This window comes from Medicago sativa, chromosome 8, assembly GCF_051527215.1.
Source record: "Medicago sativa cultivar Bolivia chromosome 8, Bolivia_mono, whole genome shotgun sequence".
Classification (NCBI taxonomy): Eukaryota; Viridiplantae; Streptophyta; class Magnoliopsida; order Fabales; family Fabaceae; genus Medicago; species Medicago sativa.
This window is the reverse complement of record NC_140756.1, coordinates 91,877,635-91,891,415: the sequence shown is the minus strand read 5'-3', so window position 1 is coordinate 91,891,415 and position 13,781 is coordinate 91,877,635. Positions and strand designations below refer to the sequence as shown.

At 33.8% G+C, this 13,781-nt stretch overlaps 1 protein-coding gene and 1 long non-coding RNA gene across 2 annotated transcripts; one reads left to right on the top strand and one right to left on the bottom strand.

Annotated features, from left to right (window-relative positions):
• Nucleotides 1–160: 160 nt before the first annotated feature.
• LOC146903287 (Leucine-rich receptor-like protein kinase family protein) lies at nucleotides 161–3,818 on the bottom strand. The gene is given in 3 exon segments (XM_085733827.1): nucleotides 161–641; nucleotides 1,203–3,116; nucleotides 3,119–3,818. Coding segments are annotated over 3 exon segments (2,922 nt in total). The 5' UTR covers nucleotides 3,732–3,818; the 3' UTR covers nucleotides 161–246.
• A 4,782-nt stretch (nucleotides 3,819–8,600) lies between these two features.
• LOC146903286 (uncharacterized) lies at nucleotides 8,601–11,652 on the top strand. The gene is made up of 3 exons (XR_015022433.1): nucleotides 8,601–9,383; nucleotides 10,411–10,970; nucleotides 11,138–11,652. It is a non-coding gene; the product is annotated as an uncharacterized LOC146903286 (long non-coding RNA).
• Nucleotides 11,653–13,781: the final 2,129 nt, after the last annotated feature.

The following is a 13,781-nucleotide window of genomic DNA, read 5'->3' as shown; positions in this document are numbered from 1 at the left end:
TTATAATTTCATTTGTTAAGGGAAGAGTGAATTTGTTAGCAATGAGGATCACACCTTAAATCACTTTCTTAATACTCCTTCGACGTCTCAACTCATACCACTGAGCTACACCTTGGAAGCTATTTGAATATGATGACAAGTAACTAACACTTGAGCAGATATTAAACATCTATAAATTGACAGTGGAATGTGTACAAAGCTTCACATTTACAATGTGTGAAAATTAAAATCTTGAATTTTTTTTTTTTACTTTTCAATTAAATTATCTTCTCCTATGAAAGAATTGGTGAGGTAATCCTTCAACCTCCCCATCTCTTGTGCTACATCCAGCATGGTTGGTCTTGTTGAAGGGTTTTGTTGTGTGCAAAGTAGCCCTAGCTCAATGAGTTCCAACATAACATCTTCCCAAATTTTACTATCATGCCTTAACACACAAGAAAGAGAGAACCTTTGAAGTGCTTGTTCAACAATGTTTTCAAGTTTGTGTGGCTGTATGTATTGTCTCTTAACCCATTCATGCAAGCTAGAGCCTTCATGGACAAGGACATCCGTAGGGCGTCTACCTGTCACTGTTTCTAACAGAATCACCCCAAAACTGTAAACATCGCCCTCAGTCGAAGCTTGTTTTCCCATTCCATATTCTGTCTTGTTCAAGAAAATAGAGTGAGACAATAGTGAGCTCTACAACACAAAACTGTTTGATAAATAGCAATCATAACGCGCACACAGGCAAAAAAAAGTCATACTCAATTTCTTAAAGCTGTAGTTAGATCCTGGTTAAAAAAAAAAAAAAAAACATAATTACGCGTTTATACTAATACTGTAAATACTTATCATATAAGTGCTTGTGTATAAACTATTTCTATCACAGAAGATAAAATGAAGTCAAACTGTTTTCATATAAGCTATAGCCTATTTTCATAAGCTATCATGGAGAGTTTATGGAGATAAATTGAAAACAGCTTATGGACATATCATAAACTATATCCGTAAATTTTTTTGCAACAGTCTCACAAGTGCTTATACTGGTAAATAAGCTCAGATAAGACAATATTCCAAACATACTCTAAGTACTGTCCCATATAAAATATTTCTAATCAAAATCCGTACTGAAATTCTTAAAACTACAATTCATCATTAACAAAAAACAGTTATGAACATGTCATGGAAAAATGTTGAATTGCAATTGACAAAGTACATACCAGGAGCTATATAACCAACAGAGCCACACAACAAGCCATGAGTTGAACTGAAAGATGTTGAGTCACATGTAGAAGCATTGGCATCGCCTTTTAGAAGCCTTGAAATTCCAAAATCAGAGACCAAAGCTGTAAAGTCATCATCAAGTAGTACATTGCTAGGCTTAAGATCACAATGCACAACTTTCACAGGAGAATAATGGTGCAGATAACACATTCCCTCAGCTACATCACTACAAATCCTCACTAATTGAATCACATCCAACTTATGACTTAACTCATGGTTTGGATCATATAGGTTCCTCTCAAGACTACCATTTGACATCAGTGGAAGAACAATAGCCTTAAATTCTTTCTTGTTGCAAATTGAAATGATCCTTATTAAATTTCTGTGCCTTATCTTTTTAAGGATTTGGCATTCCCTTCTAAAGCTCCATGATCTTTCATTATCTTTTGTTGTATCTAATACTTTCACTGCTACTCTTGTATTATCTAGGAGGACACCTTTGTAAACTCGTCCGAACTGACCTGAACCGATGAGGCTTGAAGCATCGAACCCTCCAGTGACTTCTCTAAGTTGTCTATATGAAATTCTTGGATGCTTGAGCTCTTTTGTTTCCTCTTCTTCATCCTCCAAGTCACATCTGTTACTAACGGCTTGAAGTTTCTTTCTCACTTTCAACTTGATTATTATGGAGTTCCTACACATGCATATCACAGGTGTTCCAAATAGTAACACAGGAACTAACAAAAACACCAAATGATAACTTTTTTTCCTATGACATTGTTTCATGCCTTTAAATGGACCACATAGATTATTGTTTCCTAGGAAAGAATCTATGGTTAAAGATGAAAACGCTCCTTTCTTTGAGACATTTCCTGAGAATTTGTTGAAAGAGAAGTTAAGTGTTTTGAGATAGGAACATAACTGGAGTGACTCTGGTATTGTTCCATTCAATTGGTTTGAAGATACATCAAGCGATTGAATATAAGGCAATTGGCCTAATGAATCAGGGAGAGGACCTTCTAAGCAATTACCAGAAAGATTGAGATATTCTAATGCTATACAATTCTCAAGTTGTGGTGGAATTCTACCATAGAAATTATTCACAGATACGTCAATAGCAAGCACCATATCCATTTTGCTTAGTTCTAATGGTAAATTCCCTTGTAACTCATTGTTTGATAAATTCAAGTATAGTTTCAAGCTAGTCAATGCTGCAACTTCTGAAGGAATCATCCCTGTGATCTTGTTGTGAGACAAGTCTAGAATCTCCAAGTTGACACATTTTCCTAGACTTGGTGGGATTGTCCCAGAAAGGTGGTTTTCATAAAGTAAAAGCCTTCTTAACTGAGTGAGTTTTGCGAAACTATCCGGTATCGAACCAGAAAGCTTGTTTTTCGACAAATCAAGTAGTCCAAGATGTTGGATGTCGCCAAGAGTTGAAGGAATCTCACCAGATAGATAATTGTTTGACAAATAAATTCTCTCTAGCCTATTAATCTTGCATAGGCTGCGAGGTATTGTTCCATTTATTAGGTTACTAGACAACTTTAAGAAAGTTAAGTTGGCAAGGTTGGCAATGTGAGGTGGAATAGAGCCATGTATGAGATTTTCTTCTAGGTGAAGGTGTTGCAAACTTGAAGGAAGATTGCCAATAATATGAGGCAGCCTCCCACCGAGACCATTTCCGGCCAATTCAAGTTCTTGAAAGTTTGACGAATTCATCAAAGAAGCAAAGAAAGGTTCGAGGTTAGTGTTACCATCATGGCTAACAAAATTGTTATATGATAAGTAGAGGAATTGTAATTGTGGAAAATTACATATAATCTTAGATGGAAGTTCTCCAGTCAAAATATTTGACTCCAAATCAAGCCATTTAAGTTTAGTAGAATTTGAAAGAGCCAAAGGAAGAAGAAGAACTTAAGCTCCTTAATGATACACTTATTGTTTAATGGGATTTTTCCTCCTAATGAGTTATTAGAGAGGTCTATATAACTCAATGAAGTAACATTGCATAAAAGGGGTGGAGGAATCTCTCCCTCAAGTTGATTGGTTCCCAAGTCAAGGTAGTACAAGTTGTGAAGTAAACCAAATTCTAAAGGAATGTTTCCTTGAAGTAAATTCCAAGATAAACTAAGTTGTTCAAGGTGAACTAAATAGCCTAATTCTCTAGGAATGTGACCCACCAAAAGATTTCCAGAAAGGTCAAGAATTTGCAACAAAGAGAGGTTAGCAAGAGCAGGGGAAATAGTTCCTCCTAGTGATTTTCCACTAAGATCAAGCTCTATGATCCTTTTATTATTACTTGCATTGTTGCATTTAACACCTGACCAATCACAAACATGAACAACATTTAATTTCCAACTCTCTAGCGCGCTCTCAGGGTCTGAAATAATGTATGACATGAATGAAACAAGTGAATTTTTATCATTCATAAGACCAATATGTTCCTCATCATGAACTCTAGAATGAACAAAGACAAGAAAATAAAATAGAAGCATTGTAAGTTGTTTAAAAAAACACATCATGAATCAATATATATTATTATGTCTTTTATCTCAATGAAGGAGAGGAGAAAAAAAGTGAAAGAAATGTAGAAAGAAACCAAGGAATGTGTCATTTCAGGTACAATTGTGGCTCAATATAAGGAAGCAGAAGTGATGGAAAAATTGAGTTGTTTGACCTGTGGTGTGCCTAACTGCCTTTGAAGTAACAAACGTATATTAATTTGGTGCTTAATAATATGTTTTACTTTATTTCAAAATTGACTTATAAAAAACACGTGAGTAGGATTATTGGCTGTTTAGCAATAGTGGTGATGGACATGTCAGCACTACATAACGAGCCTAACATTGATTTTATTAATCAAATTTTGGATTATGTTGATTAATTTGGGAGGTTCATATAGATTTTGTTCAAGTGGTAGTGGATGATGTGCTGTTAATAAGGATAATGTTTACTAATAGGCATGCTTTCTAGGAACTATGATTGTGTGCTGATATTGGTATATTTGTCGGCTGTGTTGTTGTTATGTAGTTTGATTTTGTTTTTTGATATCTGAAAAGGGTGTGAGTGGAATTTCAGCGTCTCTACATTTTTATATAGCAGAAAATGTTATATACTGTTACTAACGAAATTTAACATGCACGTTTGGTAAAGATTCAATGAATTGATCCGCAAGTAACAAGGTTGAGCAAAACCACAACGCTAGCTAGTTCACAACAAGCACTCATGCATTGCATATTTTATTACAATATTATTTGTTGGAGAATGTGATACAAATTTTCAGAATAGTACTCCCTTGGTCACAGGGCTATACACAGTGTAGCCTGTTTTTCTACAACCAAAATCTTCACAACTCTTTAACCGTGACTAATCTTCGTCCAATCTATTGGACATGTAAAGTATGTTTTCTCCATTCAATTTAATTTTCCACATGAATCAAAGTCAGTAAATAGTTCTACATGTTGTTTTTAGGTGAATTATATGTGAGTGTACACTTTGTAATTTTGCTTAAGGAAAAAAAAAATCGCTCCAAAAAGAGTTTAAATTTACATGATAATAAAGAATGTATTGTGTTGGTTGAAAGTGAATTTTTTTTCTATACAATGAAAATGCATTTTTTTTTCTTTCAAAAGAGTAGAAATCTAAGTTGAAATTCACATGCACTTAGTGCAGAGAAGCGGAACACTGCGGATTTGAAAATGTGCTCCAACATATGAAATTGTTTCGACAACTTTTTAGCATACATTTATAATGAAAGTGCATCTTTAAACAATTGATTTCATAAAAAATATGTAAACTTTTTTAGTAGCAATGTCAGAGTGGAAGATAGCTCTCTTTGCTCAAATAAGCATGTCTTAGGAGATTGCTCTTTAGACACGCAACAATTGCTCAAAACACAATTATTACGGTTCGTTAAGCGGCAACTAATCACCGTTCGCTTCGAAATGGTAGTTAATTGTCGTTCAAAACTTATTAAATCATTTAAATTAGTTTTTAAATTTGTGTAACCAATTTTAAAAGTTTCTCAAACGATAATTAATTGTTGTTGGAGGTATTTTGAATAATTTGAGGTGTCTGTGAGCAATTGATAGGTGCTAAAGAGCAATTTTCCATGTCTTCAGCCAAGGGTTGCTTTTAGACATGCGCAGCCCAAACCAAGGAATAAAGCCCACTCCACCTAATTATAGCGTTTATAATTGGATAAAAGGTTAAAAAAAATATTTAAATATTTATCTTGAAAATTTGAAATAGTAACTCCTTGATTCAAAAAAAAAAAAAAATAGTAACTCCTAATAAAATTGTAAATGTTATCATGATTAAAAATGTTTTTTAATAAAAAAAAACTGACCAAACATACTTATGATGACATACTAAAACATTTCACATGGAGAATATGTTTAGAAGAACAAAGTTTGATTTACTAGGTGGATCATCATGGACATCAAAGTTTACAAGAGAATCACATATGGAGTCAATAATGGTCAGTTGGTAACTCTCTCTTTTTCCACTTTCTTTTAGAATGATCGATGGTGTATAGTACATTATGCCAATCTCACCCGCAAAAAATAGTTTATCCTCTTTCATTTTATTATGAATATGATCAAAATATGAGCAACGAAGATGATCGAGATTCTCTTATAATCGGCAAATAAGAATAAACAATTCTATGATATCTATGAAATGTATCTTACTTGAGTTTGACCACATTGTACTTATCTATTAGAACCATATCACAGAGAGAGTGTGTGGGCTACAATATATTCTATCAAGTTGCCTTTTGTGTTTATTAGTTGCTGCTGGTATATGGATTCTTGTGGTGGTCTTTATCAATCTCCATGTCCCTCCCTTTTTAGGTTGAACATATTTGTCTTATATCTTATACAACAAATCCCCATGTGAATGCCAAAGCTCTTGATTGTAACCATAGAATGTTTGTGAACTTAATGTTAAGTTGTCTTAATTTTTTTGAAAATGATTAAGTTATCATAATTTGATAATACATACTCCCTCCGGTCACTATTATAAGCAAAATTTGACTTTTTAGATACATTGAGTAATTAATGTATCTAGTCTTTAATAAAGACTAGATACATTAATCATTCGATGTATCTAAAAAGTCAAATTTTGCTTATAAAAGTGACCGGAGGGAGTATTTCAATATAGAGTAATCGTGAATTGGAGTGGAGTGGTGTTATTTTGAAAACTAGTTTTGTGAAAGCTAGTTTGCGTGTGTTTAAATATAACAATTTTTATTTCTCCACTTTAAACTTTAAGTAAAAACACTCTTCCCTAAAATAAATAAATAAAGTAAAAACACTCTAAATTTATAATACTCACACAATCCGAATAGACTACACCAACATACGTTGGCTCAGTTGGTAAGGAACGGGCCACTTCCTTGCAGAAGGTTGTGTGTTCGATTCCCTCTGCCGATGTGAGGGGATGTGAGGGCAGTGTTGGTGGATGATCTGTAAGTACCTCTATAAGTGCCCTTTGGGCCCGGAGGCGTGCCCTGACCCTGGTGGTGACCGGAGCCGAACCCACCTAAACTTTTTATTACCAAAAAAAAAATCCGAATAGACTACTCGTGGTGTGTCGTGTGTGTATTTAGATAAAGTCATAAACGTAATTTCAAATGATGTTTTTCAAATGATCTTAATTTTGAAATTAAAAATATTATTAAAATGATGTTTGAATTGAAAGAATACAAAATCAATTATATTATATTTTTCTTTTGTGAAATCAAACGTACACTTGGATAAATTAGGGTACATAAATTGTATATTTTTTCATTTGAAAATATTAAAAGAAAGATTTGTAAAGAAAAACAAAGTTATTAAAACACAATGAAAATTAAACAACAGACAATTAAGGGTACGTAAAAGCAGAATATAATTTTGGTTTATAATTATTGATTTTTTTTGAAGGAAATTATTGATTTTTTTTTTTAAAACTCAGTTGGATTTGTTTCAGATTTGTTTTTTTTTATAAAAGAATCACTTTTTATTTTATTTTTAAGTGGTTGATGTTTAGGATTTAAAAAAAAAAATCCCAAAAAACTATTTATTTAGACATAAATAGCTTCAGTTTTTTCTTGTCAAAAAAAAAACATCAGTTTTTTTTTTAATCTCTAAAATAAATCTCTGTATTCTTTTAACAATTTTTTTTTTGTGGTGGTCGGGGTTCGAACCATGGACTTTACATATATTATGCATTGTCCATATCAGTTGAGAAAAACTCACGAGTAGGGGTGGAAATGGGCTAGGCCGGGCCGGGCTTTGTAAGGCCTAAGCCTGACCTACTTCAAAAATGCTAGGCCTGAGCCTGACCTATTACCCGTCATAGGCTCATTTTCGAGGCCTGACCTGGCCTTTTTAAAGGCCTGATGAAGTCTGAAAGCCTATTTAAAAGCCTATTTTATGCTAAGGTCTGGCAACACATGTAAGCCTACTCCTATATAGGGCAAAACTTATTAAGGCCTAAAGCACACAAATATGTTTGCTACTAAATAATGAATTTTTACGAAGGTTTAATCACACCAATATATCAGCTACTAAATAACCAATCATATGAAGACTTGTGTTTATGAAAAAAAAACTTCAAAAATATCAATAATGGAAGATATATTATATATGAAAAGCTTAATAGGCCGGTCCGATGGGCTTAATAGGCTTTTTCGCAAGCCTTAGCCTGGCCTGTTTAATTAAATAGGCATTATAAAAAGCTTGAGTCTGGCCTTGTTAATAAACGAGCTGGGCCGAGTTAGGCCTTAAATAGGCTAGGCCGTAAGCCCCTGTCGGACGGTCTGGCCTATTCCCACCCCTACTCACGAGGACACAATTTTTTTTTCTTTCTAAAGGTGAAGCAAACACACCCTTAATTTTTTAAAGAAATTAATTTTGACACAATTCATTGGAAAATACATTTATTTTTTAATTTAACTTATAAATATTATTGAATTAAATTAGTTTGTAAATACCCGGTAACTGTTTCAAAAAGAGCAAGAATGAAACTTTGATAATGTTGATCGGTTTTAGTTAGCCTAACAATTCTTCAAAAAAAAAAAAAAAAAAGTTAGCCTAACAATTTTTTTGGGTATATACCTAACAGTTTATTTTTATTTCCTCTATTTAGTCAATTCTTTATATAGTCAAGCCAACAAAATGAGAATTACTCATAGACAAAAATTGACTTTTCTTTCATTTAAAAATAAACTCGTGTTCTGAATGCTTTATATTAGTAGTTATCAAACGTTTATTTCCCAAGTTGTTTCTTTCACAACTTAATCGAAAATGAGGTTGTTGTCACTTGACTTTCCCCCCAAGACATGGACATCTCAAATCAATTGATTAACATTAACATGCATGAAGCAGTTGAAACTCATTAATTATAGAGTCCTGATAGGTATACCACCATAGGTGGCAATACCACTCCTACACCCACATAAAAAAATGACATGTGGCAATGTGGGGCCCACACTCCCACAGCTCTTCCCAACCATTCTCTCTCTCTCCTCTCTACTTGCATTTCTTCTCTCTCGCAGCTCTTTCCAACAAAAAACAAAGAAAAACCTCTGTTCTCTCTCATCGTTGAGTTGTTCCGACCACCGTAACAGACTCTCTCGCCTCCGTAACGGCATCTTTTCGGCCTCATCTCCGGTCATTTCTGGTCCATTCTCTTTGTCCTGCTTCACTGAACGTGATTTCATCATCAATTTTGCTTTTTGAAGACTCTTTCTCCGTCAATCGTTGTTTATCTCAGAGACTTCTCTCGGCGTCGTTTCTGGTGGGTTCCTCTTCCTTTCTCTGTTCGGTTTCAATTTCTCCTCTTCGTATGGCATGTCCGTCGAAGTTCTCAGCTCCGCCGAAGACGGCGACGTCGGCAACAACCCCTCTGGTTCATCAAACGTTTGCGCAAGCAGTGTCAAAAACGTGTAGCATTCATGCCAGTCAATTTCCCCCACGAGCCTTCAAAGGTGATTCTGTAAGTATCAAAATCTCTCAAATTGAATACGAAAAGGGGATCGAAGACAGTAAACGGTATCTCCATGGACGTTTGACCTTACAAAAGGGTGATTCTCCTCTGACAGCAAGGGATTTGTGCAACAAAACGGTATCTCAAATTGAATACGAAAAGGGGATCGAAGACAGTAAAGTTTCTCTTTTTCATCATGGGTATGTCTTAAATTTGTTTATTAGCTTAGTGTGTTTTGTGCTGCAAAAAGATATGATTTTTTAATTGGTGTTGAGTAGTTTTGTTGGAGAAAACAATAATCACTGACATTGTTTTTCATCTGTTGATTGTTTCATCTGTTGATTGTATTGTTAGAGGCTTTAGTTAAGCATATAGGATAACTTGAATCAATTTAATTTATTGTGTCATGCTTGATTAAATGATCAAGGGCATAGCTTTTGTTCCAAGAAACAAGAGATTGTTTATCAAATAGAATCGAGTAAATGTGCTCACATACCTTTTGTCTATTTGTTCTCTTTTGGTTGTGTTTGCAGTATGACTCAATTTTCAGGAATTTTGTCACAGCTAACCATTGTACTGATGTTAATTTTATACTACGAGTTTTGTTTTTGTTTGAAGTTATAAGGTTTTAAATAAAGAGGGAAGAGAAGAGATACAATTAAGATTTTGATTTATTATTGTGGTTTGTATGATTAAGATTCTGTGAAAGATAGTTTAACATATAAGATAAAAAAACTAATCCTATGAGATAATCTAACATACTCTAAAGATAATATCAAGATGTTAAAGACGTTTTCAATTTTCATATATTCTAATAGTTTTTATCCCTTTTGTTGCGTTAATATTATGAGATTGCCTTTCACAAGTATAAGTTCACAGCCTTTAATGAGTTAATTAATTTACTTAATTTAACTTATGGAACTCAATTGCTTACAAAGTTACAAGTAAATCTATCAAACAGTATGGCTAGTTCAGACATTGTTTTGTTGGCCTATCTTGGCCTGGCCCAACAAAACTGTTCCATTGACAAAACTTCACCAGGCATGGAGAAATTGGTTGTTTAAACAGACTTGCTCAAAATACATGTAAAAAGGAGGCTGGTTCATTTTATCCATTTTTCTTAGTTATACTGGCATTTTAATTTGTTTCTGGCTGGGTTGAATTATATCTTCAACTGTAATTATATATATTTATTTTGTTTTTTCCACGGCCTTCCACATTCCACAGGAAGCAGGTGGATGGAGAGAGTCAACTGTTGTTGCAGCAGCAACAGCAGCAGGTAGTTCCATTGCAGGACAGTTACATGCAAAGAAGAGTTGAAGCTCTTCAAAATGTTGAGTCCACTATTCATGAGCTCAGCAACATCTTTAATCAACTAGCAACACTTGTCTCCCAGCAAGGGGAGGTTGCCATAAGGTTTTCTATTTGTCCCACTTGTGTGTATTGTCCTTTATTACATACAAACTTACTTGATTCATTAGTAATTTTGTGACAAATGAATTTGTGGCAGTGATTAACCTTAAGAGTTTAGACAAGTTAGGGCTTTGAGTTTAATTAGCTTGCATTATGTATAATGAACACTCGCTTTGGTTTGTGGTTATTTGTCCCACTTGTGTGTATTAGCTACACATGACTCTCTTTTTGTGATCCGACGAGAGATACGACTAGGTTTATGCATACAAATCAGGTGCTATTAGCTGGTGTTGGTTGGACATGAAGATATTGAACAAAAACAATCTAATGTTTCCTGGGCATCTAAAGATCCTTGAGTTTCTAAGCAAATAATGGTATATAATCTGTCATCTCTTTCCATTCTTTCCATTCTATGTACATAACTAAATGGCCTTGAAAACAATTATGCTAAAGCAATAATTTGTTTTAGTTCTATAAATGGTATGATTTGTTCATGTTTCTTCAATTTTATGGATAACAACACATATTTTGGACTGGGCAGTTTCCATGTGAAGATAGCAATTTGAAACCCTTTGTATGAGATTGTAGTTCATAGTGTAAACAGTTCGTGATGGAGGTAAAAAAAGAAGGCTTAGCTCATAAGTAAGTTTGAGTCTATTCTCTATGAAGATCTACAATATTGTCGTAGCTTGAGAATTCTACAATATAATACCAAGCAAAGGTTCGGGTATCCACATGATGAAGATCATCAAATGTATCAGATGATGAAGATCACCAAGCATCAACCGTGTTCACTCGAATAAAAGACAAGTCAAGAAATTGTGTCAAGAGCGGGGTTCTTGGAACACCGTGGGTGAAGAGTGATACGAGGAAGAATAAAAATAGTGTAGTGGCATAATCAAAATTTAATGTAAATTTTTTTATGCTCTTTTAAGCTTGTAATGTACTATTCCTTCTTTTACTAACTTTCTTGAACAATACTATAGTATGGTACTCACTAAGCTTGTAATGTACTATTCCTTCTAATCGCACTATGTATGGTTTTATGGTTCTTAAGATAGATATTGACAAAGTATGAATATGAATATGTTTTGTATGACCACATTTTAACAAATACGTGACCACTATTTTTTTCATAAATTAGAACGTGTCCGTCTTTAGGCATGATAAACTTGCCGATTGTAAAACATGTTATTTATGGTTGGAAATGCTTTTAGTGCAGTGATCAAATGAGATCATGCGTTCGATTCGCCTAAAACGATATTATTTACATCTGGGAAAGAAAAACTAGCCAAATATATGGTCTGTATGCCCACATTTTTACAAATATGTGACCACTATTTCTTCATAAAATAGAACTTGTCCGTCTTTAGGCGTGATAAACTCGTAAATTGTAAAATAAGTTATTTATTGTTGGAATTGCTTTTAGTGTAGTGATCAAATTAGATTATGTGTTTGATTCGCATAAAACAAGATTATTTATACATGAGAAATATAAATTAGCCAAATATATGTTTTGTGTGACCACATATTTTAAGGTGCGTGACCACTATTTTTTCAGAAATTAGAACTTGTCCGTCTTTAGGTGTGATAAACTTGTAGATTGTAAAAGAAGTTATTTATCGTTTGAAAGGCTTTTAATGCAGTGATCAAATGAGATCATGCGTTCGATTCGCCTAAAACGAAATTATTTACATCTGAGAAATATAAACTAGCCAAATATATGGTCTGTATGACCACATTTTTACAAATACGTGACCACTATTTTTTCATAAATTAGAACTTGTCCGTCCTTAGGCGTGATAAACTCGCCGATTGTAAAACAGGTTATTTATGGTTGAAAATGCTTTTAGTGCAGTGATCAAATGAGATTATGCATTCGATTCGCCTAAAACGAAATTATTTACATCTGAGAAATATAAACTAGCCAAATATATGGTCCGTATGACCACATTTTTACAAATACGTGACCACTATTTTTTCATAAATTAGAATTTGTCCGTCCTTAGGCGTGATAAACTCGCCGATTGTAAAACAAGTTATTTATGGTTGAAAATGCTTTTAGTGCAGTGATCAAATGAGATTATGCGTTCGATTAGCCTAAAACGAAATTATTTACATCTGGGAAATATAAACTAGCCAAATATATGGTCTGTATGACCACATTTTTACAAATACGTGACCACTATTTTTTCATAAATTAGAACTTTGTGTATTGATCAAATGAGAATGGTGAGTTGAGATATAGATCTGGTTTGTAGGTGTTGTTGATCTGGTTTTCCTCAAAGAAAACATTGATCTGGTTATGGTGTCGGTGATCTTTGTCTTTTTTTTCAACTAACAATATGCAATACATTGATCGGTAGCTAGAATTTATAGAGAAGAAAAAAAGGACGAAAAACAATATGTAGGAAAAGCCAATACTCCATCCATAATTTTCAGAAGCAATATTAATATGTATAAAGAAATGGAATCTCTAAGAATGCAAAAGAATGGTGAGTTGAGATATAGATTCTTAGAGTGAATATTTGAGGAGGCGAAAATAGAGAGAGAGGTGGGTGGAGGAGAGAGAAGCTGGGATGGTTTGGTGAGAGAAACAAGGAACAGGTGGAAAGGGGAAGGAGACTGGTGTTGGAAATTACAAAAATGTCCTTGCCATGTCATGGGTGTACCAAAGGGTGTACCAAAAGAGTGGTTCATCAATCTTTTTCCTTAATTATAATTTGTTTTTATTGAATGCATTTTTTTTTCTTTCATTTCTAAAAAGGCCATGTGACATAGATTTGGACAAGATAAAGAAAAGTCTCATCTTTTCCTTGTTTCTTGTGATGTATGCTCTGATTTTTCATACCAGGCCTGGCCAGGAGTGCTGTAATTTTAATTATTATTATATTTCAAAAGTTAATTAAAATTTAGCCCACCAAAATTATGTTTCACATGCTTAATTGCTTGGTCAAATATTTATTTACGAGGTGTCATTCCTTTGTTACTTAAAATTAGGAACTACCACCACTCAAAATGTTTGATATATTATGTTCCTTATTTTTCTCTTAAAAATAAAAAAAAGGTATTGGCTATATATGCTTTGCAGTCACCTACGTACAATCCCCTTGAAAAAACCTTCTGTATAAACTTACCTACTAGGTCAAGGCTTATGCTTATTTGTAGGAACAGGAGTTCTACAC